At 44.3% G+C, this 26,753-nt stretch overlaps 1 protein-coding gene and 1 pseudogene across 16 annotated transcripts in view; one reads left to right on the top strand and one right to left on the bottom strand.

Annotated features, from left to right (window-relative positions):
* FHOD3 (formin homology 2 domain containing 3) overlaps window positions 1-26,753 on the top strand; it is a 331,840-nt gene that overhangs the window by 29,204 nt on the left and 275,883 nt on the right. For all 16 annotated transcript variants that reach the window (XM_053360836.1, XM_053360827.1, XM_053360833.1 and 13 more), the window contains exons 2-3: window positions 19,404-19,510; window positions 24,426-24,490. In XM_053360836.1, coding sequence (XP_053216811.1) covers window positions 19,404-19,510; window positions 24,426-24,490 — 172 coding nt within the window. The remainder of the gene's footprint in view (window positions 1-19,403; window positions 19,511-24,425; window positions 24,491-26,753) is intronic.
* LOC128399408 (electron transfer flavoprotein subunit beta-like) lies at window positions 14,574-17,171 on the bottom strand (annotated as a pseudogene).

Below are 26,753 nucleotides of genomic sequence, written 5' to 3'. Positions count from 1 at the left end.
TGTAAACAAGATCCTTCAAGATGAGAATTCTCATTGTTTATGTGTTGTCTAGAATGCATGCTCCCCCTTTTTTAAAACACAAACTCTCTCCTTTTCATCCTTGGGTGCATTTTCCATAGAGCACAGACCACAACCTCCGTTCTGACAACCTGAGAAACACCTCCCATCCACCAGCTTTAATAAAAGTTAAGGAACTGCTTGCGATGTCTGCATCTGAATTTTTCAGATGCTGGGATGGTGGTGATCTAGCACGGTCCCCTGGCTGTGCTGGACTTCCCCCTGAATCTGAAAGGCTGTTGAGTAGACAGAGGAGTGATTGTCAAGTAAATAGCAGAAACAGTTCCAGAGTTTTGGTGAAGTGGAACAGATTTATTCTGCTCTGTGCCAAAACAGAACTGGGAGCCTCTGCTCACCCCTAATTACAGTCTCTGAGATTGACTGTGGGGCCTCTCTTCATGATTCAGCCTGAATGTGACCTATAAAGTAGGACCAAAGAGAGATATTCCCAGCAGTCACCACTTCCCCCATTCCCCTATCCCAAATCATGAAATTCCCTCCATTAAAAATTAGCAAAATTCAAAGTCTGAGCAGAGTTTCTTGTTTGTGCTGCCTTTTGGAGGGCAAGGTTAAGTTGAAAAGCAAAACAAAGTTTGATTGACTATGACTGAATGTTATTCTGCTTTTATTTGGCTGTTGTTTTTTTCTACCTGTTCTGAGGCTTTGGTGTGGGCAGGTCTTTAGAATAAATGTTTCCTCGAAGTTAGTCTGACTCTATGAAAATCTTGTGCCAGCAGAAACAATAGGTAGTATCCAACTAAGACATACTCTTGAGTAGACCAGTTGAATTCAATGGACTTGCTCATGCCCATTGATTCAGTTGGTCTAAGTGAGAGCTGGACCATAAAGAAGGCTGATCGCCAAAGAATTGATGCTTTTGAATTATGGTGCTGGAGGAGACTCTTGAGAGTCCCATGGACTGCAAGAAGATCAAACCTCTCCATTCTGAAGGAAATCAGCCCTGAGTGCTCACTGGAAGGACAGATCCTGAAGCTGAGGCTCCAATACTTTGGCCACCTCATGAGAAGAGAAGACTCCCTGGAAAAGACCCTGATGTTGGGAAAGATGGAGGGCACAAGGAGAAGGGGACGACAGAGGACGAGATGGTGGACAGTGTTCTCGAAGCTCCAGCATGAGTTTGACCAAACTGCGGGAGGCAGTGGAAGACAGGAGGGCCTGGCATGCTCTGGTCCATGGGGTCACGAAGAGTCGGACACAACTAAATGACTAAACAACAACAACAACCCTGAGGATGGCTTAGCTGGAGAAAACCCATCCCCCCCTTTGATATTCATTTATTTTTACTTCAGTGAAAGGCTTTTGCAAGAAATGATCTTTGACATCTAGTTTAATTCTGCTGCGAATGAAATAAAGAAATAGAAGTCAGAAAACACAGAAAGTGTTTCTGTTCTATAAAGACATTATCACATTTGCCCTTTCCTTTAGCAGCTTGTTTACAGGAGTCATGATGTTCCCCTCCCTTAGCCTGATTAGCATCAGAGAAGAGGTGCTAAGTAACACTGAAATTTATTAAATTGGCTCCATAGCTCACCTTAACTAGAAATCCCATTGGGCATATGTACTCCTAGCAGCACAGAAACAACAATTGCCCCAAATACTTCATGTACCTATTCTTTCTCAAGCCAAGTAGACAGAAGGTTTTTTCTTGTACAGTGGTACCTTGGGTTACAGACGCTTCAGGTTATAGACTCTGCTATCCCAGAAATAGTACCTCGGGTTAAGAACTTTGCTTCAGGATGAGAACAGAAATTGTATGGTGGCAGCAGAAGGCCCCATTAGCTAAAGTGGTACCTCAGGTTAAGAACAGTTCCAGAATGAATTAAATTCTTAACCCGAGGTACCACTGTATAGTGTCCCCTTCCCACCCGCTCCTCAGAAGCACTTTTCATACATTTGCAATTTCTTCTCCCATTTTCCTTTCACATGCAACTTGTACCTCTGCCAAACAGCCAGTTCCTTTCATTCCTCCTCTTTTCTGTCCATTCATTCCTCCTATAGCAGGGTTCTTCTCTTACCCCCTTCCTTTCTGTTTATTTATATATTAATTAATTGATTAATTAATTAATTGAAATATTGACCTTTTATTTCAATTTCTAATTTCCCGACAATGCCTACCTGGGCACTTTCCCCTTAGAGACCTTCCTTCCCTGCTCCCTCTCTGAATTTCTTTGTCTTCTGGCCAGCTTTACTCAGCATGCAAAGAATTGCTGGTGCTACAGTTGGTGCAACCAACTGGCTATGGCTGGAGGGTGGGGCAGGCAAGGGAGGAGGCACTGGACAGGCTGCAGCACTGAGGTCCACTTAAAAGTGGCCCAAGGTCCACTGGTTAAGAAACACAGCTCTAGTGGTAGCCAAATATTATGCCTTGATCCTGTTTGGGGGAATATATCCCAAAGCTACAGAGCTGCTTTGGCTTCACTCATGCATAGCAGAGAAAGTCAGCACCAAAGGCAGGAATTTTGTAGTGCCGTATATTGCCTTCCTTACGTCCTTTGAAAATGTGCTTGAAATCCTGACGTACAGAGAGGTACCTTAGTTGCGGAAACACTCCGCGTATTTATCTTCATAGGCAGGGAGTAGTTCTGTTTGTAAAGAGATTATTCATTCAAAGATTTGGAGTCTAAATTACTATTGTGTTTTGATAGTATGCATGATTAAGTATTTATATGAATGAGCCCTTAATCTGTAAAGCACTTTAAGGCTGGAAACCAGCCATAAAAGTCCTAACATGTAGGCATTAATTTGATAACTACTCAAGTTTAAAAAAAACACACCAAAAACTCGCACATATAAATTTTGAGAGTGTAGTTAAATTTTATGTTAGTTGGTGTTCTGTAGGTGAGGGCATTTGGCTTTGGAGTTAGCTTTTTGTGGCATGTCGGTTATTTTTCTTTGACAGATATTTAATATGGGAGACTAATTAGGGGAAGTTTATGCCTCAGAACTCCAGCACTGCTGTAAAAACCTAAGATGTAAAGTGCTCCAAATCGGGGGCTTGGAGTTGATGAAGCCATGCTTTCTAGCATTTCTGTGCAGCTGCAGGGGACCTTTAAGAGGTGCTGTTGACAACAGTGCAAATCACCAGAGGTTTAACAAAAGTTCCCGCAGCTTGGCAGGGTGCTTTCTTCAAGGCTCAGCTGGGCAGATGCAGTTTAAAAAACTTGCGAGGAAGCCTTTTTATTCTCCCTCCTCAGCTCAGGGCCTCTAAGCCTTCGGTGGTGAATGGAATTCCTAAGTGGAGGAGTGGGAAGTGTCATTTTTGACATTTAGGGCAAGATCCTGCATGCATGACATGGAGTAAAAATCAGGGATAAGAGCCAGGGATATGCATTAAGCTGTTTGGACATAGTCTTGAGAATAGTTTGTCATCCCTCTTCCACTCAGTTTAGAAAAATAACACAAAACCCACCCACAAAAGGAAGGACTGTGCCACTGTATTCTGCTCTGGTCAGACCTCACCTGGAGTACTGTGTCCAGTTCTGGGCACCACAGTTCAAGAAGGACACTGACAAACTGGAACGTGTCCAGAGGAGGGCAACCAAAATGGTCAAAGGCCTGGAAACGATGCCTTATGAGGAACGGCTAAGGGAGCTGGGCATGTTTAGCCTGGAGAAGAGGAGGTTAAGGGGTGATATGATAGCCATGTTCAAATATATAAAAGGATGTCACATAGAGGAGGGAGAAAGGTTGTTTTCTGCTGCTCCAGAGAAGCGGACACGGAGCAATGGATCCAAACTACAAGAAAGAAGATTCCACCTAAACATTAGGAAGAACTTCCTGACAGTAAGAGCTGTTCGACAGTGGAATTTGCTGCCCAGGAGTGTGGTGGAGTCTCCTTCTTTGGAGGTCTTTAAGCAGAGGCTTGACAACCATATGTCAGGAGTGCTCTGATGGTGTTTCCTGCTTGGCAGGGGGTTGGACTCGATGGCCCTTGTGGTCTATTCCAACTCTATGATTCTATGATTCTATGATTCTATGACTGGAAGGATATACGGTGGTACCTCGGGTTACATATGCTTCATTAGATCGTATGCAGATTTGATGCTCCTTCAGTAGGTGTAATGGTTATAGGGGTTGCTCGTGCGTAAGTTGCCGCCACTCCTGGCTAGGTTGCCTGGTTAAACCTTTTCTGTCTGGACAGCCCTTCACTTCGTGGCTGTTTCAGTCGCTAGCAGAATCCGTCAGTGGGCGTTTCTTGAACTTCTTCCAGCAAAGAAGTTCTTTGACGCCAAGTCTACGCCTACTTTCCCTGCGCGGAAGTCTTCTGCGCAGGGTGGGTGTGGGTAGTGGAGGACCCGTGCTCTCCCCACTGGTCTCCGACGAGGAGTCCTGGAGCCCCCTCACCGATTCCCCCATCTGCCCCCCTTTATCCCTGGTGTTACACTGATTTCCTTCCCCAGCCGATGAGCTCCCTTTCTCCCTGCTGGGCCCTTCTCCAGCATCGCTTGGGAGCCTTGCCTCCACCTCTGGCTCCGATGTCAGTTCCCTGACAGTAGGTTTGGAGATTTGTAGAGGAAAGGCTGAATTTGAAAGCCTGTTGGGAATTGACAAGCCAAAAATGGTGTAGCGTGATTGGCCAAAAAGATGAGAGAGAGAAGCAGAATAAAGACATGAACTTCCAGATCTGGAGAGAAGTATGGAAATTTGTGTTTGGGAGGGTTCAGACTTCTCCATTATAACATCGCGTGAAGAGAAGACTACAAAAATGGCAATCTAATAGCATCAGACTCTATGGAATGGCAAAATGGCAACCAAGTCAGGAGGGAAGGGCTAAAGGAAATATTAGTGATTGTTGTGGCTGTTGAGTTATGTACACAGACAGGAAGGTGTAAAGAAATACCAAACACAGATTTTGTATGTAATAACAGCAGCCAGGATACTTTATGTCACGACATGGAAACAGAAAAAGGGAAACGGGAGATGGGAGGAAAAATTGGGAGCAGTGCATGCTATCTTGCTAAGTGTGTGTGTGTGTTGTACATTTGACCCTCAGAAGGGTGGCTAACCCTCAATGTGGCCTGCAGGCTGAAAAATATTTATTTAAAATGTTCTGGCTGTGCGTTTTATGGTGGAAACAAAGAACTGAATGCATGTGTGGCATTTGGGAAGTGACTCTAGAATGCTAGGATGCAGGTGGCGCTGTGGTCTAAACCATTGAGCCTCTTGGGCTTGCCGATGAGAAGGTTGGCGGTTCGAATCCCCACGACGGGGTGAGCTCCCGTTGCTCGGTCCCAGCTCCTGCCAACCTAACAGTTCGAAAGCATGTCAAAGTGCAAGTAGATAAATAGGTACCACTCTGGCAGGAAGGTAAACGCGTTTCTGTGCGCTGCTCTGGTTTCGGTGCTCCGTTGAACCAGAAGCGGCTTAGTCATGCTGGCCACATGACCTGGAAAAACTGTCTGCGGACAAACACCTGCTCCCTCGGCCTGTAAAGTGAGATGAGCACCACAACCCCAGAGTCGTTCGTGACTGGACTTAACTGTTAGGGGTCCTTTACCTTTTAATGGAATGATTGTGGGCTCCCTGAGACTATGGATCATTGAGTGCTGCCCAGTTAGCCATGTCCTAATCTGGTCTTGCTAATTTTGGTTTGACTTCACCCCCAAAGACACACTCTTCCACTGTCTCCCAAGGCAGACGGATGCCAAGCACCACCACTGCAGACCACAGGATTCATCCATCAGCAGCCAGCTGCCCTGCAGCTTGGAGCTGGAGAAAGAGAGGAGGCAAGACTTGCTGAAGTCAATTTTCTTTTACAGTGCCTTTGTTAAGCCACCCTGGACCTCTCTTTCAAAATGGATATAAAATATGAATCAATAAAATGTTCCCAGCCTCTTTTATTACATCTTGTCTCATTCACATGACTCAAGGACTGGGGTTTTGCCAGACCCAGAATCGTTGCCAGGATTGTAACTTTCATGCAAAGGAACAGCTCTTGGGTCCAGCAACTGAGGCATTATGTTTAAGATTGTGCTAACTTTCAGGGGCTCCGTGCATGTGACTTTAGGTGGGGCAGAGGGGAAGAGGAGGTCATGCTTCTAAGATGTAGGTTTGCATGCTTGCTGTCGGTTGCCAAGGAAATTATTGTGATATTATCTGTGCATCCAGCGGAGAATAAAATGGTTTGAGGAGGGGAGGGAGTGAAGCTGATTAGCATACAAATGGCTGTTTTTAAATGCCCACACAAGACAGAAAAGAAATGCATGGGCAAATGTTTTAGCTCAATCAAGCCTTTCCCCAAGAAAAGGGGTCCTTTAAATTGATTTTAAAATACCAAGGGAAGAGAGCAGTGAGAACAGTATGAACTTCTGCTAAAACTGATCAAATCCTATGCCCGAATATAAGGCAGATGTTTGGTGTTTCAAAACTTTTGGAATGTTCTTTAACACTGCACATTTCAGAATTAGCAAGGGGTTAACGCTGGTGGCGCTGTGGTCTAAACCACAGAGCCTAGGGCTTACCAATCAGAAGGTTGGCAGTTTGAATCCCCGCAAAGGAGTGAGCTCCCGTTGCTCGGTCCCTGCTCCTGCCAACCTAGCAGTTCAAAAGCACTTCAAAGTGCAAGTAGATAAATAGGTACCGCTCTGGTGGGAAGGTAAACGGCGTTTCTGTGTGCTACTCTGGTTCGCCAGAATCGGCTTAGTCATGCTGGCCACATGACCTGGAAGCTGTACGCTGGCTCCCTCGGCCAATAAAGCGAGAGGAGCGCCACAACCCCAGAGTCGTCCACGACTGGACCTCAGGGGCGCCGACTTATAAAAAATATTGGGGGGGCCCATACCGGGGTCCTGCCCCGGGAAGTTTTCTAAATTTTAGATGAAAATTAGTGAGTTTTAAAGTTTTTTTAAAGTATTTTAGAGTCATATGATCAACATTAGAACCCCGAAAACTCGACTCTCTATAACCCCACACTCCGGGAAACTCGACAAGCCTGAAACACCTTTTGGCTTTGAAAAAAGAAACAAAACATAAACACGCACGGTATTTTCGTAAAAAGCTAATTTAATTTACAGTAACAATTATGCTTATAGACTATTACAGAGCAGTGAATATATAGCTCTGAAAAGACTGAAATGATATTTAAATAAATCCTAAACTATCATTAAAAGAATAAAACATAAAATATTGCTGTCACACAGTAATAGCACTTTGATTAATAAGTGAAATAGCTAATTTAAGCTTACTTTGAATAAGGCTGAGGGTTCATTAAATAAAAATAATATCTCAAAGTTAATGCTTTAATACAGTTAATAAAGTTAATACAGTATGCGTAATACTGTATGTAAATACTGTAATACTGTATGTAAATAACGGGCTTTAATTGGGTCTTTAGAACCAAGTGTCTAGAGTGTCTTTAGAAAGGTGCAAATGTCGACCGTCTGACAGGATTACTGAATATGAAGTCGTTGATGACTGGTCGGATATCCAATTCATCCAAAACATCTCGATGGGCTTGAAGAACAGCCAAGTTGTTCAATCGCTTCTGTCCCATTGTTGATCGGAGATATGACTTCAGACGTCTAAGGGCGCTAAATGACCGTTCTGCTGTTGCTGTCGTGATTGGAACTACTTGGAGAAGCTTAATGCACTTCACTACTTCACATAACATTTCTCCAATTGCAGGCTCTTGTGTAATGTACTTTCTCACATCACGCATGTTTTTTAAGACCAGTTGTTTTTTATTAGCGATATCGGCTAACATATTCAAGTGTAAGCGCAGTCTCTCAATGTCCAGGTCATTTTTGAAAAACTCAGTTGATTTTTCAAAATTTGTTTCACCTCTGTTTACTAAAAGCAAGCACTCTTGTTCAACTGCAATGACCTGTGTGAATCCAGTCGATGCAAACCGCTCAGTAATGCAAGATTGCACCGTTTCACAAACTTCAATGTAAATAGCTTTGTAGTATTCCTTTGGGGTTTTGAAAGTGTGCGGTGAGCTGGCTTCGTTGTTTTCATACTTCTTTGGTATACGTCGATTCCGAGGAAGCGAAGGATCATCAACTTGTGAAGGTTTTTCTTTTAAACACAATTCCCAAAAGTCTTCAAAACTATCACGCCTTCCATTCAATATACAAATCAAGCCCTCATATATTTTTTCCAGATCAGAAACACTTAGATGAGGGCATTGAATTTTTTCATTGACATCCTCTACTGGGTTCATTGCATGGCAATAAAGACGTAAAAAGAAATAAGTTTTGAATTGTAACATTGACTCAAGGTAGCCTGCACATTTATAACCTGCCTCTGTTTTGTCCTCTGCAGAAAATGTTTCAAAAAACTCTAGAAGTTCTTCAAAGTTTTTCAATACTCTCAAGATACTAGAAGCTCGCATAGTCCATCGAGTCGGGCAAAGGGGTCGTAGACCAGCTTGGCCGTTGGCCCTATCACAGCGTATGCTTCTGAAAAGTTCCATCCTTTTGTTGGATTCCCTTACGGTGTTTATTAAGTCCTTGGCTAAGGCCATAATATCCCTCATAGACGTAAGATGGCGGAGACTGTCTACAACTGCCAAGTTTAAACTGTGAGCAGTGCAGTGCACATAACGTGCTTTTGGTTGTATATCCAAAACTAACTTTTTAAGTCCTTTGAACTTGCCTCTCATATTCGAGGCACCATCATAGCACTGTCCTCTTAAGTTATCCATTGACAAATCAAAACGAGCAAATACGTCTTTTAAAATACTAAACAGAGTTTGTGATTCAGTGTTGGGGGTCTCGTATAAGCCAATAAAGTCTTCGTTGATAATTAAGGAATCATCATCGACAGTACGAATACAAAATGACACTTGTTCGTGAAGCGAAGAATCACTTGTTTCGTCAACAATAATAGAAAAATGTTCAGTCTTCTTGATTGAAGCCAATACTTTTCTCAACACAGACTTTCCTAGTAGATCAATGATCTCGTTTTGAATATCGTGGGACGTCCACTTATACCCAGAACGCCCAAACCAATCTTTTAACTCAGGTACGTCATTCTTTCGGAGTTCCAACAATTGAAAAAAATTTGAGTTTACATCTTCGTGCCCTCTAATTGCTAGTCCTTGTCGGCATAAAAATAGCACGGTAGTAAAAATTGTCTCAAGAGCTAAACGGCCTTTCTTCATATCACTATGTAACTGTTCATTCAATTGGGAGGCCACACTTCGGTTAGTGATGGAATTTAGTTTCAGAACACCTTCTTTATGCGTAAACGTATTTTCATGAAGACGGAATTTTTCCAAAGCCTTTTTCCAGTTAGAAAACCCTATGGAAATAAATGCATCTTCTTTTTTTGAAGAAAATTGTAATAGATTTTTAGCATCTGCCTCTTTGCAGGTTTTGCAAAAAACTTTTTTGGTACATTCTTCATATTCTAGCCATGTATATTTGATCAACCAAGACTTCTGAAATGATCTTCCCTTACCGGATTGTCCAGGTTTCGGCTGTGAACGGTTCTCGGATGAAGACAACGCAGCAATTGACGACACAATTATTGTCGGAGGTTGACTTACAGTATCATCAACTTCCAAGCGTGCCTTTTTGGTTACAAATTTATCCATTGCAAACTTAATTCACAATACACTGAGACTAAAGTAAACGAATAAAATATAGGGGACGGGGACGGCCACAACGTAGAAGCTGGCTAGGCTGGATGGCCAAGCTCAGTATTATCTACACTGACCCACTGTTCCTAAACTGTGGCACCGGCCAAGCCAGCTCAGAATTGTCAGCACTGGGTAAGGTTCCACTTAAAATTAAAATTGCTGGCTGTGACAGCTGAGTCAATCTCGCCCTGACTTAGCTGTAACCTTACTCTTTAGGATTAAACAGCGCCTATTCCAATAAAACGTACCCCGGTAGCTGTGACTCAAATCCCGTTAACGCTAGCTCAGGCCCAGATTATTATTATTATTATTATTATTATTATTATTATTAATGAATATGCTATTATTAGTTCTCTAACTATATCTAGAATTGTGTTTCTATCCAAAAGGCTCTACTTAAAATTTCCCCAAATCAATTAATGAAGCAACAAATTCCTAGTGAAAGAGAACCTTTATTTGTTAATTAAGGCAACAAATTCCCAGTGTAAGAACCCTTATTTGCTTGCAGGCTATAATTTTTTAGCTAGAGGGAGGAATGAGAGGCTTAGTAGCCAGTGCCAAGAATCACCGCTAAACCAGGCACTGTGCCCCCTCAGCAAAATTCACGTAGAGTTATTTACAGCATTCAAATTGCAGTCCCAAACCTCCACTCTACTCGGCACTGAGGCAAAGCAGGACAAATTCCGCCAATAAGAACCACGAAAGTGAATTAATTGCAATAATCTATATGGCCTCTACCTTATGCAGAACCTTATGCAATTAAAATCCCCAGCAATTAAATCACTTATGCACTTAAATCCCTTGATTCCTTCTGAAATTAAATCCAACTAGCAAAATTTATTTTATCTTATTTTGAATATTATTATTATTATTTTATTTATATATATATATAATGCGTTCAACTGTTTTTTAAACAGAAGGGGTGGGTACTGTAGGCAGGGGGCAGTAACTGCCCTTGCTCCTGATCAAGCAAATAAATTTAAAGTAACCACTAAATAAAATGAGTTGGCCTAATGAACCAACTTCCAATTAATTTAAACGGAATTAAGTAATTAAATTGGCCTGCAATAATAAATACTGTTTCTTAACAACACACTAAGGCAATGAGGTAATTAACTAACCAAAGGACTTAAATCAACCAAATGAATCTAATCACCAATTAAATTAAATTGATATACAATCAGAATCCAGCAGCAATTGATCTTCCCTTTCTCTTAGTCAACCAAAATGAATTTAAAGTTCCAACCAAATGAATTAAATTACCAAAATGAATCCACACTCGATAAGTTTAAATACAACTGGAATCAAGCAATAAGTTGACTACTGCAAGCACTTATTAAAGCAATCAAATTTATTATATTTCAGGGTTGCATATATATCCTTGGAGCGCTAAAGCCCTAATTAAAGCGCTTTAATATAATAACACTCAGAGTCAAACCTCTATGAGCTCTTAAAATGCTTAACTTAAATAACTTGTTCTCTTCCAATCCACCAATTGAGCTATATTGTCACTTATAAAGCCTAAAGGTTATGAAAATCGGCCTCCTGTGCTTAGCTTTAGAGAAATAAACAGCAGAAGCACTCACACTGAGCACTGAGTATCCAATTCCCACAACAGAGTGCCTCACCTAAAATGGCCGCCGGGCCAAACCACGTGGTTAGCTCAAAATGGCGACCGCAACTTCCTGGTTACCAAGCAACACAGCTATCAACTTCCTGTTCCTGGCTGCCAGCGTCCTGCCTCTGTGTCTGAAACAATAAGCCTCAACCCGGGCGCACTGAAGAAAAGCTCCCCCCCCACAGCACCCTGTGGGAGCCGGCAAATCAAATCACACTACACAATACACACCAGGCACACACCTCACTCCCCTTTTCAATGCTTCAAGTCGAAGACCTGTACTGATTTAAAGGAATATTCCCACAAAAATTGCCCCTATTAAGATGGCGGCCGTCCCCCTGGTCACGTGGCTCCTTAAAGGGCTATCAGGAAGAGATCGTTACTAAGCAACCCCGCCGCCCCTTCTCACAGCCGGCGTGCTGCTAAAGGATCCCCTGGACTCTCCCAGATTTTTCTACTCACGTGTGATCCTTGGCGCAGAGGCAGCCAGTGCACAATACCACAATACAAGGACGCGTCTCACCCGGCAACGATGCAGCTGCTACTGTCGGCTTTACCTCTCTTAAGCCGATGTGGAGAAAAGCTGCGCTGAACTATTCCAAGCAGCCACTTTCAGACAAAAGGACCTATGAGAATAAAGCCCACCCCTGTGCTGCGAGTGATTTCCGCCCGGGAAAGCTTGCAACTGAAGCTGCGCTGCAAGTGATTTCAGCCCCAGAAAGCTAGCAGTTGAAGTGGAGCTCGGACTCCAGAAGGAATTAAATTTCCTTTAGTGATTTCAGCTCAAAATGCAAACAGCAGCTGCAGCTTTGCCCGGAAGGATCAGCGCCTGCTGCGCTTAAGCTCCACGTGATAGAAGGAAAAAGGCACCAACGACGACAGGATCAGCTGGGAAACGTGGGGGCTAGCCGGAGAAGAGAGGGCGAGCCCCCTCTGCTCCGGCCCTAAATAGGGCAAGCCACGCCCCCCAGCCAGCCGATTGGCTGGCTGGGAGGCGTGGCCGGTTGGGATTCCCCTGTTCTCGCGAAGCAGCGAGGCAGGAGCCCCCGCCCGGGGATTCCCTAATCTCGCGGGGCTCTCCGGCTAGGGCGCGCGGCTGGCTGGCTGGCTGGAGAGGGAGCAGGTGGGGAGGAGGCGGGGGACGGCGGCGGCGCTCTGCTGGAGGGGCGCCTGAGATTATTGGGGGGGCTGAGCCCCCCCAAACAAATTATTGAGGGGGCTCGAGCCCCCTCAGGCCCCATGGAGTCGGCGCCAGTGCTGGACCTAATGGTCAGGGTTCCCTTTACCTTTACCTAAAGTAGGATTGATTCAGCAAGTCAGTAACTGGAGCTGTAACCTGCTAAAGGTGTTTGGATATTTCGGGTTCATTCTTGCATGATTTAGATTGCTTGGTTCGAAGCAAGTTCTGACAGCCTTGTTGGGCTTCCAGAGGTTCCTCAGTTGGAAGATTAGTAATGAAGGAGACGCTTCCCAGAAAGAGGACTTGTCAGCTGCTATTGATGAGTTCACAGGGAGCGATGGCAATACTCAAGAGGCCTTGACCTCTGACCCCACATGGACTGGCACTCAGCCTCCCTGGATTCCCAGGAATCCTCTGCAGCACATGCAGATGCTTAGGGCCTCCTCAGCAGTCAAATCAATGAGGGGAAGGTTCCCTGAAAGTGGACAGCTGAAAGCATTTAGATGACAATTGTATAAAAACCGAGATCTTCCATTTAAGGAAGCTGCCAGGCCTGATCATTTCAGGGCTTGAAACATGAAGGATGAAACTGCATGTTTGGGACTTGGGTCCACCTGTATTTTATATTTATATTATTGACACTTCCCACTGGCTGCTTTTCCTGTTTCTCGGATGGTGCAATGTTTATGCCTTTAAAATGCACAACGGACTGGCTGCCAGGAGGAGGTTTCATTCATGCGAAGTGCACTAAAATGGGAAACACAGAACAGAGGGGAGAAAAGCAGTGGGTTTTAGGTGGGGGGAAGCAGATCTGGGTTTTCCTTGTTTGTTGTTGTTCTTTGTTTTTGAATGCTGGCAAATAAACCCCCCTCCTCAATTCCCATATGCACATGGGGTTTAAAACAGGGTCCAAAGAGATGGCTTGAGAGGCCCTGAAAAGACTTCTTAGGACAAACAAAAAAGGTTCCCTGAAGTTTCCGTTGGCATGGCAACAAGTGTGTTCCTTTTCAGTTGATTTATCTGCCTGTTTTTGCTTTTCGAGGGGGGTGGCGGGGGGGTAGAGTAAGTGGGTGGAGGGGAGAGATGCTTGAAGGCCTCTGTGGTACTTAAATACATGTGGCTACCATGTGTCTGAGGCAAATGGCTTTGCCCCCCCCCCAGCTTCTCCTCGCTTCCTTTCTCAAGTGGGTCAGCCTGAAGCTAAAGGACCGCAAAAGCACACACACACACACACACACACACACAGAGGAACAAAGCTGGGGCTAATGAGTTAGTTTTATTCAAAGCCAATGTGGAATTTCCATTGTCCTTGCTGAAAGAAGAAAAAAAGGGGTTTAATTCTCTTCAGGTAAGGAGCAGGCTTCTGCTGCCTTTTGTCCTCACCCCTCCAGCCCCCCCCCAAAAAAACCCCCATTCTGTTTAAAAGGAGCTGCAGAATAGAAGGAAACTAAAACATTTTCTGTTGCTTAGCAGTAAGAGCTGTGTTTTGTGAAGAGAAAACGGGTCACAGATTTTTAGGGTTTTCCCTCCCCAATTTCTTTTTTAACTGACCAACTGAGAAATCAGCATTCTTTCTGCAGAGGTAAAGCCAGGTTACAAGCCCTCGCTTAGAGCTGGCTAGTTTTGCAATTCAAAGAAAACAAGCCTAGGATAAGGAACACTCCAAAATTGACTGTTAAAGGCAACCTTTCCTTGGATTTCACTAAGTCCTGTGTGACTTTTCCCTGAGCAACAGAACCTTCCATATCTCTGGAAGCATTTTATTTTATTATAATTTATTACTCACCCTTCACCCTGCAGTCCCGGGGCAGGTTAGACTTTACAGCACAGCGTTACAACACAAGATTAAAAGCAGTTTAAAGCAACCTGCAATTACAGAAATAAGATATAGATACCCCTGCTGCCTTTTCCCTGGTAATTGATGGATGCATCAGAGACGACAACTTACTCATGCTTCTAAACTGGGTGATAATAACTCTAGGGTCTTTGTTAAAAGGCTGTACCAAAGGAGTTGAATAGCTAGTGGTGATTTCAGATCGTGTTAGTTGATGAACAGCCTTAATGGCAAGGGCATTGCTAGGTGGAAAATGCTCTGAATCTCCATCCCCATTGAGCTAAGCAACTGCATCTTTGACCATCTCCACTTTGACTCCAGCCTTACACTGGAAAGGGTCGTCCATGCTCACCATCTTCACCCATGGGTGTCAGGGACAGGACAGAGGGGGAATGGTGGAGACTGTCTCCCCATCCTTCCAGGGAGGAGGAAGAGAAAGACAGGATAGTTTTATGACGGAATTGAGGGAGGTCACAGCTCAGAGGCAGATGAGGGAGAAAGCTGGGAAATCGTGGGACAGCTGGAACAACACCCAGCTGAGACGTTTTCATTAGAAAGCATTCCAGACCCTCCATCTCCCAGAACCTGGAGAGCCTTAAAAGTAGGAGAACAAAGAGCTCAGAGACAGAGGGCTGTTAGCGGCACCCGTAGAAGTGACGGATGAGGAATGGGAGAGACGGGGTGGAGATTCACTCAGGACAACACCATTATCCAAGAGGCTGGGTTCTGTAGCCTCTCTCTGTAAAGATTGAAATAAAAAAGGATGGTAAGAAACGTTTCCTTGTCTTTATACTTTCCTGGGCAGCTAGCCGGGAGCCGCTGACAGCATCCTGACAGTGGGGTAAAATCCACCCTGTTATAATAATTTTAAGGTCATATATATATATAAAGTAGATGTTCACAAATGTACCAAGCAAGCACATTCAGATGTGTGGGCCACATGTCTGAAACCCACAGAAAAGTCCTGAAACCATTTTCGCTCTCCCAAAATAACCTCAAATATTTCTCTGCAAGGTCGAAGGAAATGGGAATCTCCCCGTTGTCTCTTTCACAAATCCTGTCTTAAGGGCACATTTAAGATATGAATAGGGTGTGAGCCTGTGACCTGTGACCTGGATTCAGGAATTGAGTAGTTATCATAACAAAAGAGTGGCCAGGTAATCCAATCAGGTAACCTGGCAGACACAGGACATGGGTGGCGCTGTGGGTTAAACCACAGAGCCTAGGACTTGCCAATCAGAAGGTTGGCGGTCGAATCCCTGTGACGGGGTGAGCTCCTGTTGCTCGGTCCCTGCTCCTGCCAACCTAGCAGTTCGAAAGCACAAAGTGCAAGTAGATAAATAGGTACCGCTCCGGCAGGGAGGTAAATGGCATTTCCGTGCGCTGCTCTGGTTCGCCAGAAGCGGCTTAGTCATGCTGGCCACATGACCCGGAAGCTGTACGCCAGCTCCCTCGGCCAATAAAGTGAGATGAGCGCCGCAACCCCAGAGTCGGCCACGACTGGACCTAATGGTCAGGGGTCCCTTTACCTTTACCTTTAACCTGGCAGACAGGAAGAAACAACACACCCAGATTTCTGCCCCTCCTCTGATGTATCTGGGGGGTAGTCTTGGGTTACACCCCTTCTGTGATGTATGTATGATGTTTCTGGGGGTGGTCTTGGATTCCAGGGCGGGCAATTTAAAATGTCTATATAAGGGCTTGCATGCAAGGCTTGGGGTTCCTCCCCCCCTCCCCCGTGTGTGGGGGAGAGTGCCCTGTTGCAACAGCTTTAATAAAGATCTGGCTTACTAGCTGCTTTGTTTCTCAATATTCTCTGTTTGGCCTCTGTTATTTTCTCCTACCGATAGAGAACCTACAAAAGGACTCTATATGGGCTCTTGGGTACCCCATAAGGGATAAAGGAGCAGTTTCCCCCCCATAACAACCCCAAGATTGGATGGCTTCACCATCTCAGTCTTCTTTTTGATTTTCATGATATTAGGCTGGGTGGCATAGTGTGCCTCGTTCAGACACAGGTCAGCAGTCACCATGACTGGCAGCTTCAGACGCATCATTTCTAGACCCCTGTTCAATTTCACGCTCAGCCTTCTGCCAGTCTCCATCCAGAGTCACTTCTGAAGCAAATGTCCCCTGAGGCCAGTCATGAAATGCTGTGGTCAGTTGCCCTGCCTGGTTACAGTTATTGTCAGTGTCCGGTTTGCCCAGAAGCAGAAGGTTGATTCCTTCTGCCTTGACCTGCACAGCCAGGATCTTGGAAACCTGGAAGGGGCCAAGGCTGTTGTAGTCTTTGGCAGGGATCTCCACAGGCAGCTCTCGATCAGCCCACCATGACGAGGGCCGTGCAGATTGTCTCCTGGCACTGCTGTGGACCACAGCCTACAGCATGGGTAGGCAAACTAAGGCCTTCTCAATCCGGCCCACAGATGGTCCAGGATTCAGTGTGTTTTTACATGAGTAGAATGTGTGCGTTTATTCAAAATGCATCTCTGGGTTATTTGTGGGGCCTGCCTGGTGTTTTTACATGAGTAGAATGTGTGCTTTTATTTTAAATTCATCTCTGGGTTATTTGTGGGGCATAGGAATTTGTTCATTCCCCCCACCCCCCAAAAAATATAGTCCGGCCCCCCACAAGGTCTGAGGGACAGTGGACCGGCCCCCTGCTGAAAAAGTTTGCTGACCTCTGGTACAGCATCCGCCTCTGAGACGACAACCTTCTTTTCCTTGAGCTGCACAACTTCCTCCCCAGCAATCTTGCAGAAAGGGATCGTGGAGTGCTTGACACCATCTGCCACCATTCCTGTTTTCACCCACACCTTCATGGTGTAAACAATGACCGCTTCACTCCCACCATTGCCCTTGGCCCGGCCGCTGCCATCGTGCCCCACGCCCAGTCCCCCTCTCAGCTTAAGCCCCTTTACCTTAAGGCCATTAGATCATGTCTTGCCTTGTGGGCCCACAGAGAAGAAGTCCTTGCTCTTTGTTATGCAACAATCCATCAGGCATTTGAAGAGCGGATGGGGAATTCCTAATGGAATTTCTCAGGAACCTCATGCCTGTGAGTCCTGAGTGTAACACTTCGACGTATCACAGGTAGAGGAAGAGGCTTTGGAGGAAAAGAGAACTTAAAAAAACCAAAACAAAAGAATTTTTTCCTTCCAGTAGCACCTTAAAGACCAACTAAGTTAGTTCTTGGTATGAGCTTTCGTGTGCATGCACACTTCTTCAGATACACAGATACAAGTGTGCATGCACACGAAAGCTCATACCAAGAACTAACTTAGTTGGTCTTTAAGGTGCTACTGGAAGGAAAAAATTCTTTTGTTTTGACTATGGCAGACCAACACGGCTACCTATCTGTAACTTAAAAAAACCAAACCTTCCAAGGGGAGAGTCCAGTGTGAAACTACCAGGTTACAACTTATCAAGAAGTGTAATTCATCTGTGGTTGGGAGTGCCCGTAGGCAGTGAGATTTTGGAATGAGATACTCAAAATGATCAGCACCATAACTGGGCAAACAGTGGTTAAAACATGGGAACTAATGCTACTTTCACTGTTTAACTTGGAGGCAGGGAATGTAGTATTTAAGGGCTTGATTGTTAGTCACTGCCAGGCTTGTGATAACACAATAGTGGAAGCACAATAGGACTCCTACTATAGAGCTCTAGTATGGTAAACTTTGGAAAATTGCCACAGCGGTGTGGCTTAGGCATCAATTCTTAGTTATCAGGCATTCATACATTCAAGTTTCCTTTTCGGAGAGGAAGGCCTGTCTCGGCTACTTATTTGCAGATGTCAGATGAGCCAAATATTGTACTACTGTGTAGAAAGAACGGTGTCTTTATTTTTTGTTTGTTTTTTTAACAAGCAATTGAGATAGAGATCTGGCGCACACATAATCCCAATTAAGATCTTAAATTTACTTTGAAAGTGTTGGTTTAATTTGCTGAACTAAGCTCTGTCTCAGGAAAGCATGTACAGGGAGATGCCAAAGGAATTTTGCTTCTCATCTTGGAAGCAGAGAGGTTGCTTTGATTAGGTTTTGTGTGGTCCAGACATAACACTTAATCATAGTTATCATGTAGCACGGTTTGTGATCCCACGTGATTTCCCATCCAGGTTTGGAGCCTAATCCTTATGTCTGAATACTTAAAGGTAAAGGTAAAGGACCCCTGACAGTTAAGACCAGTTGCGGTCGACTCTGGGGTTTCGGCGCTCATCTCACTTTACAGGCTGAGGGAGCCAGCGTTTGTCCACAGACAGCTTTTCAGGTCATGTGGCCAGCATGACTAAACCACTCCTGGTGCAACGGAACACCATGACGGAAGCCAGAGCTCATGGAAACGCTGTTTACCTTCCCGCCAGAGTGGTACCTATTTATCTACTTGCACTTTGACGTGCTTTCGAACTGCTAGGTTGGCAGTAGCAGGGACCGAGCAACGGGAGCTCACCCTGTCATGGGGATTCGAACCGCCGACCTTCTGATCAGCAAGCCCAAGAGGCTCAGTGGTTTAGACCACAGCACCACCCACGTCCCGCTGAATAATTAACCATGACTTAATAATTAACTGTTGGTGAGGAAAACAAATTGTGATTAAGTGTCGTGTCTGCAAAGAAACAAGCAGCATCAACATATGGGAAGATTATGGACTTTCCTAGCTTTCATCCAACAATAAAGTGATCTGGTAAACAAGAGCAGAAGTGGTTCTCTCTGTTGAAAAAAATGTCAAGTTCCACAATGAAATATACAAGTGATCAAAAGTGAGCGAGAAGTTGCGGGTGACAGAAACACACTGAGATTTCTTGCTCTCGTGAAAAGGATTGGTTGTCTCAGGAAACCACCCTGAGATAACCTCTGAATTACACCTGGCATCCATATACTTGGAACAATAACACCTGTTCCTACTGTTTAAAGTTTTCCTAGAGGAGTAGGTGGCCTTTAGCCCAACATCTCTGGGGGAATTTGAGGTACTGGCATTAAGTGAATGTGTGCTTCGACTGGGGCAACAACAATCTGAAGGTTTGTGCTAAATTGTATGTAAGCTGGTCTGAAGGCTGGAGGCCTTGAAACTGATACAGTGAACTACAGTGTTTTCTTTTCTTTTTCAGCTTGATGACTGCACATTGCAGCTGTCTCACAATGGTACCTACTTGGATTTAGAGTCTACCTTAGCAGAACAAAAGGATGAATTGGAAGGTTTCCAGGAGGATTCTGGGTAAGTTGTACATTAGAAAGGTGTAGAAACATTGATTTCCATGGAGGTTTCTGTAGGGGAGAATTGGGTTGCATGCCCACGGCTAAGGGAGCTGGGCATGTTTAGCCTGGAGAAGAGGAGGTTAAGGGGTGATATGATAGCCATGTTCAAATATATAAAAGGATGTCACATAGAGGAGGGAGAAAGGTTGTTTTCTGCTGCTCCAGGGAAGCGGACACGGAGCAATGGATCCAAACTGCAGGAAAGAAGATTCCACCTAAACATTAGGAAGAACTTCCTGACAGTAAGAGCTGTTTGACAGTGGAATTTGCTGCCCAGGAGTGTGGTGGAGTCTCCTTCTTTGGAGGTCTTTAAGCAGAGGCTTGACAACCATATGTCAGGAGTGCTCTGATGGTGTTTCCTGCTTGGCAGGGGGTTGGACTCGATGGCCCTTGTGGTCTCTTCCAACTCTATGATTCTATGATTCTATGATGTGGGTTTTCTCCACCACTCTCAGGAAGTTAAAAACCTTTTGAGGGATACTTTAATGGGGAGACAAGCCCCCCCCCCCGGCTCCATTTCCGGTTTCTGCCTTTGCCACTGGAAGGAGGTTTCTTGGCTGTTCTAGGCATGGCAATAGGTGGAAAAGCCACCTTGGATGGGATTTTTATGCCTTTGTCTTTGTTCCTTTGTCTTTGTTTCTTGGATCCCTTCTGCTGTCTGTACCGGGTGCTATAACTGAAGAAGGACTGTAGTACGTGATTATTTTCTTGGAAATAGGGAGCTCTCTCTACTTACTGTTGCTACCAGATACTGCTTTGTTTTTTGTTTTTTTTATAAATTTTTTATTGATTTTCCAACATATATTATAACACATTACAAATGACAATACACAAACAAACAAACATATAAACATGTATAATTTCATAACCTTTTTTCCTTATACCCAATTTCGACGACTTCCCCATGCCTCCCTTTTCTGCATCCCTGTTTTAAACTTTTTCAGCAACCCCTGATCTAAATTACTTATAATTCCCTTTCTTTAACCTTTTTCTCTTACCCAATCATTTATCGCTGCAAATCTGCTATGCTTTACCCATAACATTTTAACACTCAATAATTTTACAACAGTTCTTAAGATAAAATTTAAATTTCTTCCAATCTTCTTCCACCGTCTCTTTCCCTTGGTCACGGATTCTGCCCGTCATCTCAGCCAGTCCCATATAGTCAATCACCTTCGTCTGCCACTCTTCCAGCGTGGGTAGTTCTTGTGTCTTCCAATACTTTGCTAGAAGAACTCTTGCTGCTGTTGTAGCATACATAAAAAACGTCCTATCTTTCTCAGATACTGCTTTGTTAAGAAGCTGTATCCAAAACAATAAACGTTGTTAAGTGAAGCTCTGAGTGACATCAGAAGATTGTGTTATATCTGTAGATATTTGGAAAGCTTTCTCTTTTCTGACTACTAGTAGGTCTTAAAAAATATTTTTATGCAAGGAGAAAATGAAAGGAGGATGGTAATACATTGTGATGCATTTTGGCAGGTGAAACCATGCTCTTTCCAGTTGAGCATCAGATCCCATTATTTCAGTTCTTCAAGTACAGTATATGGTTAACATTTTACTGAGAAAGCATGGTCCCCTGAGGGAGTGTACACTTAAAAAAAATGTGTCTCCTCTCACTTTAAAAAGCCCTCTGAGTTCTCTGTATGGCATATTACTAGGCAGAGTGCTTGTTCCAACTTCATAGCTGAAGTGTATGCTGTAGACCTGGAAATTGGCATGCCAATCACTGATCCCCACTATGTCCTGCCACATTTCCACAATCAATCAATCAATCAAAGGGGGGTGGACACCCATACCAAAAGGAGATGACTTCTATGGATTCCTGCATTGTCTGCTTCCTCTTCACATACTGGTTCCTGGGAGTGGCCATTCCTAGTTGGCTCCCACTACTACAAGGACTTGGAGTATTGCAGCAATATATGTGTGAAAACACTGAAAGAGCTTCAATGGAGAGCTCATTCCTTGATGGGGAAACGTAACTTTGTCAGCAGGGTGTCTATGCTGGTGGAGTTCTCCTGGTGTGTTCAATCCTGCTGGCACAGCTCCATCTTAACATCAGCTGAGCAGCCTTGGGATGTAGTGTAATTTATGGGTATAATTCCACCCTAAGGCTGTCCCCCTACTTGGTCTGACTTGTGAGTAAGTGCCATTACACTTTGTGGGGCTTCTGAGCAGAGGGGCTGTGTGGGACTCATCTTAATGTATTGTTCTGTATCTCTGCTCTCTTGCAGCAAGGGATGCGCCACAGAGGTAGCTGTTAGCTCACTAGTCAAACTGTGACAGAAAAGCTAACTGGCATTGTGATGTCATATGATGACCCCTATAGCATGGTTAACTACAGTAAACACAACCATCCTCTTAGACTAGAGGGGTTTTGACTGCCTTATTTATAGGACAGTTGAAAGGACTATGAATTACACAAGACCATGCAATTCTCAGTGGATTGTATTCATAAGCTGTATCAAAAGCAAACCCCTGTGTTGCAATAAGAACTAATCTCAACAGTACAAACACAACACGTAGGCTAATAGTGAGTAGAATATATAACAGAATAATGATATCATTCAAATTATAGGAGTAAGCCAATCAAAGTTCTTATAGACAATATAACAGAGTCGTAGAGAGGACCGTCAAACCGTGTGTTCAAAACAGTCTCACAATAGTCTTTCATCAAAAGCATCAACAGAAGACGTCTCGAAAGTTTCAAAAGTAAAATCTCTCAATAGTTTTTCAAAAGTTTCAACGGAAGACATTTCAACTATAGAGAGACATTACTTTTGAAACTTTTGAGACATCTTCTGTTGATACTTTTGAAAGACTATGGTGAGACTGTCCTTAGACATCTGTTTTGAACACAAGGCTTGACGGTCCTCGCTACCACTCTGTTATATATTATACAGTGGTACCTCGGATTACATACGCTTCAGGTTACAGACTCCACTAACCCAGAAATAGTACCTTGGGTTAAGAACTTTGCTTCAGGATGAGAACAGAAATCGTGCTCCAGCGGCACAGCAGCAGCAGGAGGCCCCATTAGCTAAAGTGGTGCTTCAGGTTAAGAACAGTTTCAGGTAAAGAACGGACCTCCAGAACGAATTAAGTACTTAACCCGAGGTACCACTGTATAAGAACTTTGATTGGCTTACTCCTATAATTTGAATGATATCATTATTCTGTTATTCTGAGCCTGGCTTCGGCTGGGGAGGGCGGGATATAAATAAAAAAATATTATTATTATTATTATTATTATTATTATTATTATTATTATTATTAATTTTCTACTAACTATTAGCCTACGTGTTGTGTTTGTATTGTTGTGATAAAGTTGTATCAAGCCTGAGTAGGACTTCTCTCCAGCCCATTCAGACGTTTTCCCTAAATGTGTGGAAATAGCACATGGAGAGTGTGCTAGTCTAGGCCACGCATGATCTCCCCACTCCTAATTGTCCCCGCGTGCCCTGGGCTTGCCCACTCTACCGTACCAACCTTACCACACGAAGCAGAGAAGGTTGTTCTGAAGTGCACTCACCACCTGAACAAGCTTGGAAGCCTCTCTATGGACACCCAAAAGTGCAGGATTAGTGACAGCCGCAACAGGAAAACAGGAAACAAGGGCAAACCTTAAGGTGTGTTGTTTAACTGTCCTATTTAGAGATGTTGCCAGGCTTTGTGAGTCCTTGGCTTGGAATGTGAACTTTGGCGACTTGCACTGTTTGCCTTTAAAATGAGGCGAGTGTTTCAGCTTGAGCCAGAGGAGAGCTGCACCCTTTTACCCCCCACTTGTTCGTCCACCGTTTAGAGGGTGCAGACTGCAACTTTAGCAACAACAGCAGGCCGAGCATGTCTGACTTTCCCTCTTCCCTGGCACCTGGAATACAGTTACAGCAGTGACCCTGGAGCCCTGGGCAATCCCCAGGATGCGTGAAAACGTCTGACAGACGCTGCTGCCTCCCTCTGCCACAGCAGCCCCAGTCACCTGCTTGCTAGGCAAGGGGACTTGAGAGGGAATTGGACCCAAATATGCTACCCGAAACACCATTAAGCGTTTGAAGGGCTTTAAGCAGTTTTCTGACTTGTAGGGAACTTGCTCACTTGGATGAACCCAAGTACAAACTGAGCCCAGGGAGCTCATCATTCCTAGCCGTGTTTGTTTTTTCATGTATTTGATGAATATGTAAACGTTTCTATCTGTGCTTTCTGGCAAAGAATAAATAAGCCAAATGGACTGTTTTTCTGGTGCAAATCGGTTGAACAATTAAAATTGTGTTTGTCTACCTCTGTCTCTGGGGACGCGGGTGGCGCTGTCTCCCTCTGCCACAGCAGCCCCAGAGAGCCCCAGCTCCCACAGAGCCTAGGACTTGCCGATCAGAAGGTCGGCGGTTCGAATCCCCGCGACGGGGTGAGCTCCTGTTGCTCAGTCCCTGCTCCTGCCAATCCTAGCAGTTCGAAAGCACTTCAAAGTGCAAGTAGATAAATAGGTACCACTCCGGTGGGAAGGTAAACAACGTTTCCGTGCGCTGCTGTGGTTCGCCAGAAGTGGCTTAGTCATGCTGGCCACATGACCCGGAAGCTGTATGCCGGCTCCCTCGGCCAATAAAGCGAGATGAGCGCCGCAACCCCAGAGTTGGCCACGACTGGACCTAATGGTCAGGGGTCCCTTTACCTTTACCTCTATCTCTATTTATATAGATATAACTTATTCTTGTTTAATGTGGCAATAGAGTCCTTGCAGTTTCATGCATGCTTTTATAAAAAATTGAATACCTGCCATTGCTGAGAGTGTATCTAGCATATTAGATGATTCACTGAGATTTGCTTTAATTAGCTCATCATTTTTTTCCTGTTTTTACCTCCCCCTCCACCCCCCACAGCAGGGGCAAGAAGCACAGTGTCATTTTGAGGACCCAGCTTTCAGTCAGAGTCCATGCCTGCATTGGTAAGTGAGTTTCCAAGTATTTTGATGTGGTGAATGTGTGGGAAGCTTTCCAAAAGCAAGAATCTGTAGCAGATGCACAACTTTACCTTCTGTCATTCTGTTGCTTCCTGAAAACATGTTGTCTGCCCTCCAAAGGGTCCATGTAGCTACAAAATAAAAATAAAATAAAAATGCACAGCAGTAGAATAATTCTTATCTGTTTAATGAAGGCATGCAAGATAAATTTTAGTTCTTGTAATTCTAAGGAGCAGTTTTGAGTCAGTGATAACATCAGAGCTTGGATTTGGGACTTGGTGATGCATGTATTTCCCCTTGATGCCACAGAAAGTGAGCTTTGAATTCCATGTGCCTTGCTGGGACAAATCAAGAGCCATCTAGCCCAGAATTTATCTATATTGTGATTATTTCATTATATCCACTTGCTTTAATAATTCTGTGCTCTTTGACCATGTTTCAGGTCTGCTCAGTTACTAGTTCACAAATTTGGAAGCAGGGTGAATATTGGGTGCTGTTGTTGTTTTTGCCAGAGGAGCACACTTTTGCTATTTGTAGATGTTCAAGTCAGTTGCAAGAATATCGGTAACAAATTTTTTTGCATGGCTCATCAAACTGCAGTTATTTGTATTTGCTTCATTAGGCCTGCTGGTTTGAGATGGTGAACTGTGGAATTGTAGGCTGGCAGCAAGCTACTGTATTTTAAGAGGCAGATAATATTTATTGCTTTAAATTGTGCAGCTCTTGGCCAGGCAAACTGTCATTACTGCTGTGTCAGTGACTGGAAATAGAATAGACTATTGCTGTCAAAAGGGAAGCCAAATGAAACCAGTGTGTAGAAGGCAGCTCATGCGTATCAAGTCCTGCCAACTCAGCACAAGTGAACGACTGTGTTTTGAGCAACGTGCATTGCGGCACTGGGTGTCTTTTTAAATGGGACATTACTTGTAGCAGGTGATAGCAACCAGGAGAGGTGGTGGTGTTTACTAGAACTTGATTTTCCTGGTAGCCCTGTGTTCAAATTCCTGACTGGACATCCACTGAAAAGTCACTTTCTCAGCTGCCCTTTGGATGAATTTCAGAATGTAGGAGCATATGAAGCTATCTTGTTGTTGTTGTTTAGTCGTTTAGTCGTGTCTGACTCTTCGTGACCCCATGGACCAGAGCAAGCCAGGCACTCCTGTCTTCCACTGCCTCCCACAGTTTGGTCAGACTCATGTTTGTAGCTTCAAGAACACTGTCCCACCATCTCGTCCTCTGTCGTCCCCTTCTCCTTGTGCCCTCAATCTTTCCCAACATCAGGGTATTTTCCAGGGAGTCTTCTCTTCTCATGAGGTGGCCAAAGTATTGGAGCCTCAGCTTCACGATCTGTCCTTCCAGTGAGCACTCAGGGCTGATTTCCTTAAGAATGGATAGGTTTGATCTTCTTGCAGTCCATGGGACTCTCAAGATTCACCTCCAGCACCATAATTCAAAAGCATCCATTCTTCGGCGATCAGCCTTCTTTATGGTCCAGCTCTCACTTCCATACATCACTACTGGGAAAACCATAGCTTTAACTATACGGATCTTTGTTGGCAAGGTGATGTCTCTGCTTTTTAAGATGCTGTCTAGGTTTGCCATTGCCTTTCTCCCAAGGAGCAGGCGTCTTTTTTTCTCTTTTTTCCCCTTACATGCTGTCATATAATAATAATACCTTTACTGTCAATGTACAACCTGTGTACAATGAAATTAACCGAGCCTCCCTCCCCCCCAAAAAAACACTCAATCTCATTGCACTCTGTGTGCTTGTCACACAACACACCAACCCCAAAAGTCAGTTGCGCTATATTATTTTCCGTTCAGCAGCCTAACAGCCCACGGATAGAAACTGTTTTTAGCCTATTGGTACGACTAATTATACTTCTATATCTCCTGCCCGAGGGTAGAAGATTAAAGAGGTGCTGGCCAGGGTGTGAATCGTCCCTGAGAATTTTTCTCACTCTCCTAAGGCAACGATCCCTTGTGATGTCATCTAGCGGGCTTAGCAGACAGCCCATGATATCATATGCTGTGTTCACCACCCTCTGTAAAGACTTTCTGTCCGTGGCTGTCAAGCCAATGTACCACACTGTGATACAATATGAGAGGACACTTTCTACTGTGGACTGGTAGAAGGAGGTCATCAATTGTTGTTTAACATTGTTCTTTCGCAAGACCCTGAGGAAATGGAGTCTCTATTGGGCCTTCCTAACCACCTGAGTTATATTGTTTTTCCAAGTGAGGTCTT

The sequence above is a fragment of the Podarcis raffonei genome, chromosome 13 (genome assembly GCF_027172205.1).
Source record: "Podarcis raffonei isolate rPodRaf1 chromosome 13, rPodRaf1.pri, whole genome shotgun sequence".
NCBI lineage: Eukaryota > Metazoa > Chordata > Lepidosauria > Squamata > Lacertidae > Podarcis > Podarcis raffonei.
The sequence above is the reverse complement of the archived record's forward strand: the minus strand, read 5'-3'. Positions and strand labels throughout refer to the sequence as shown.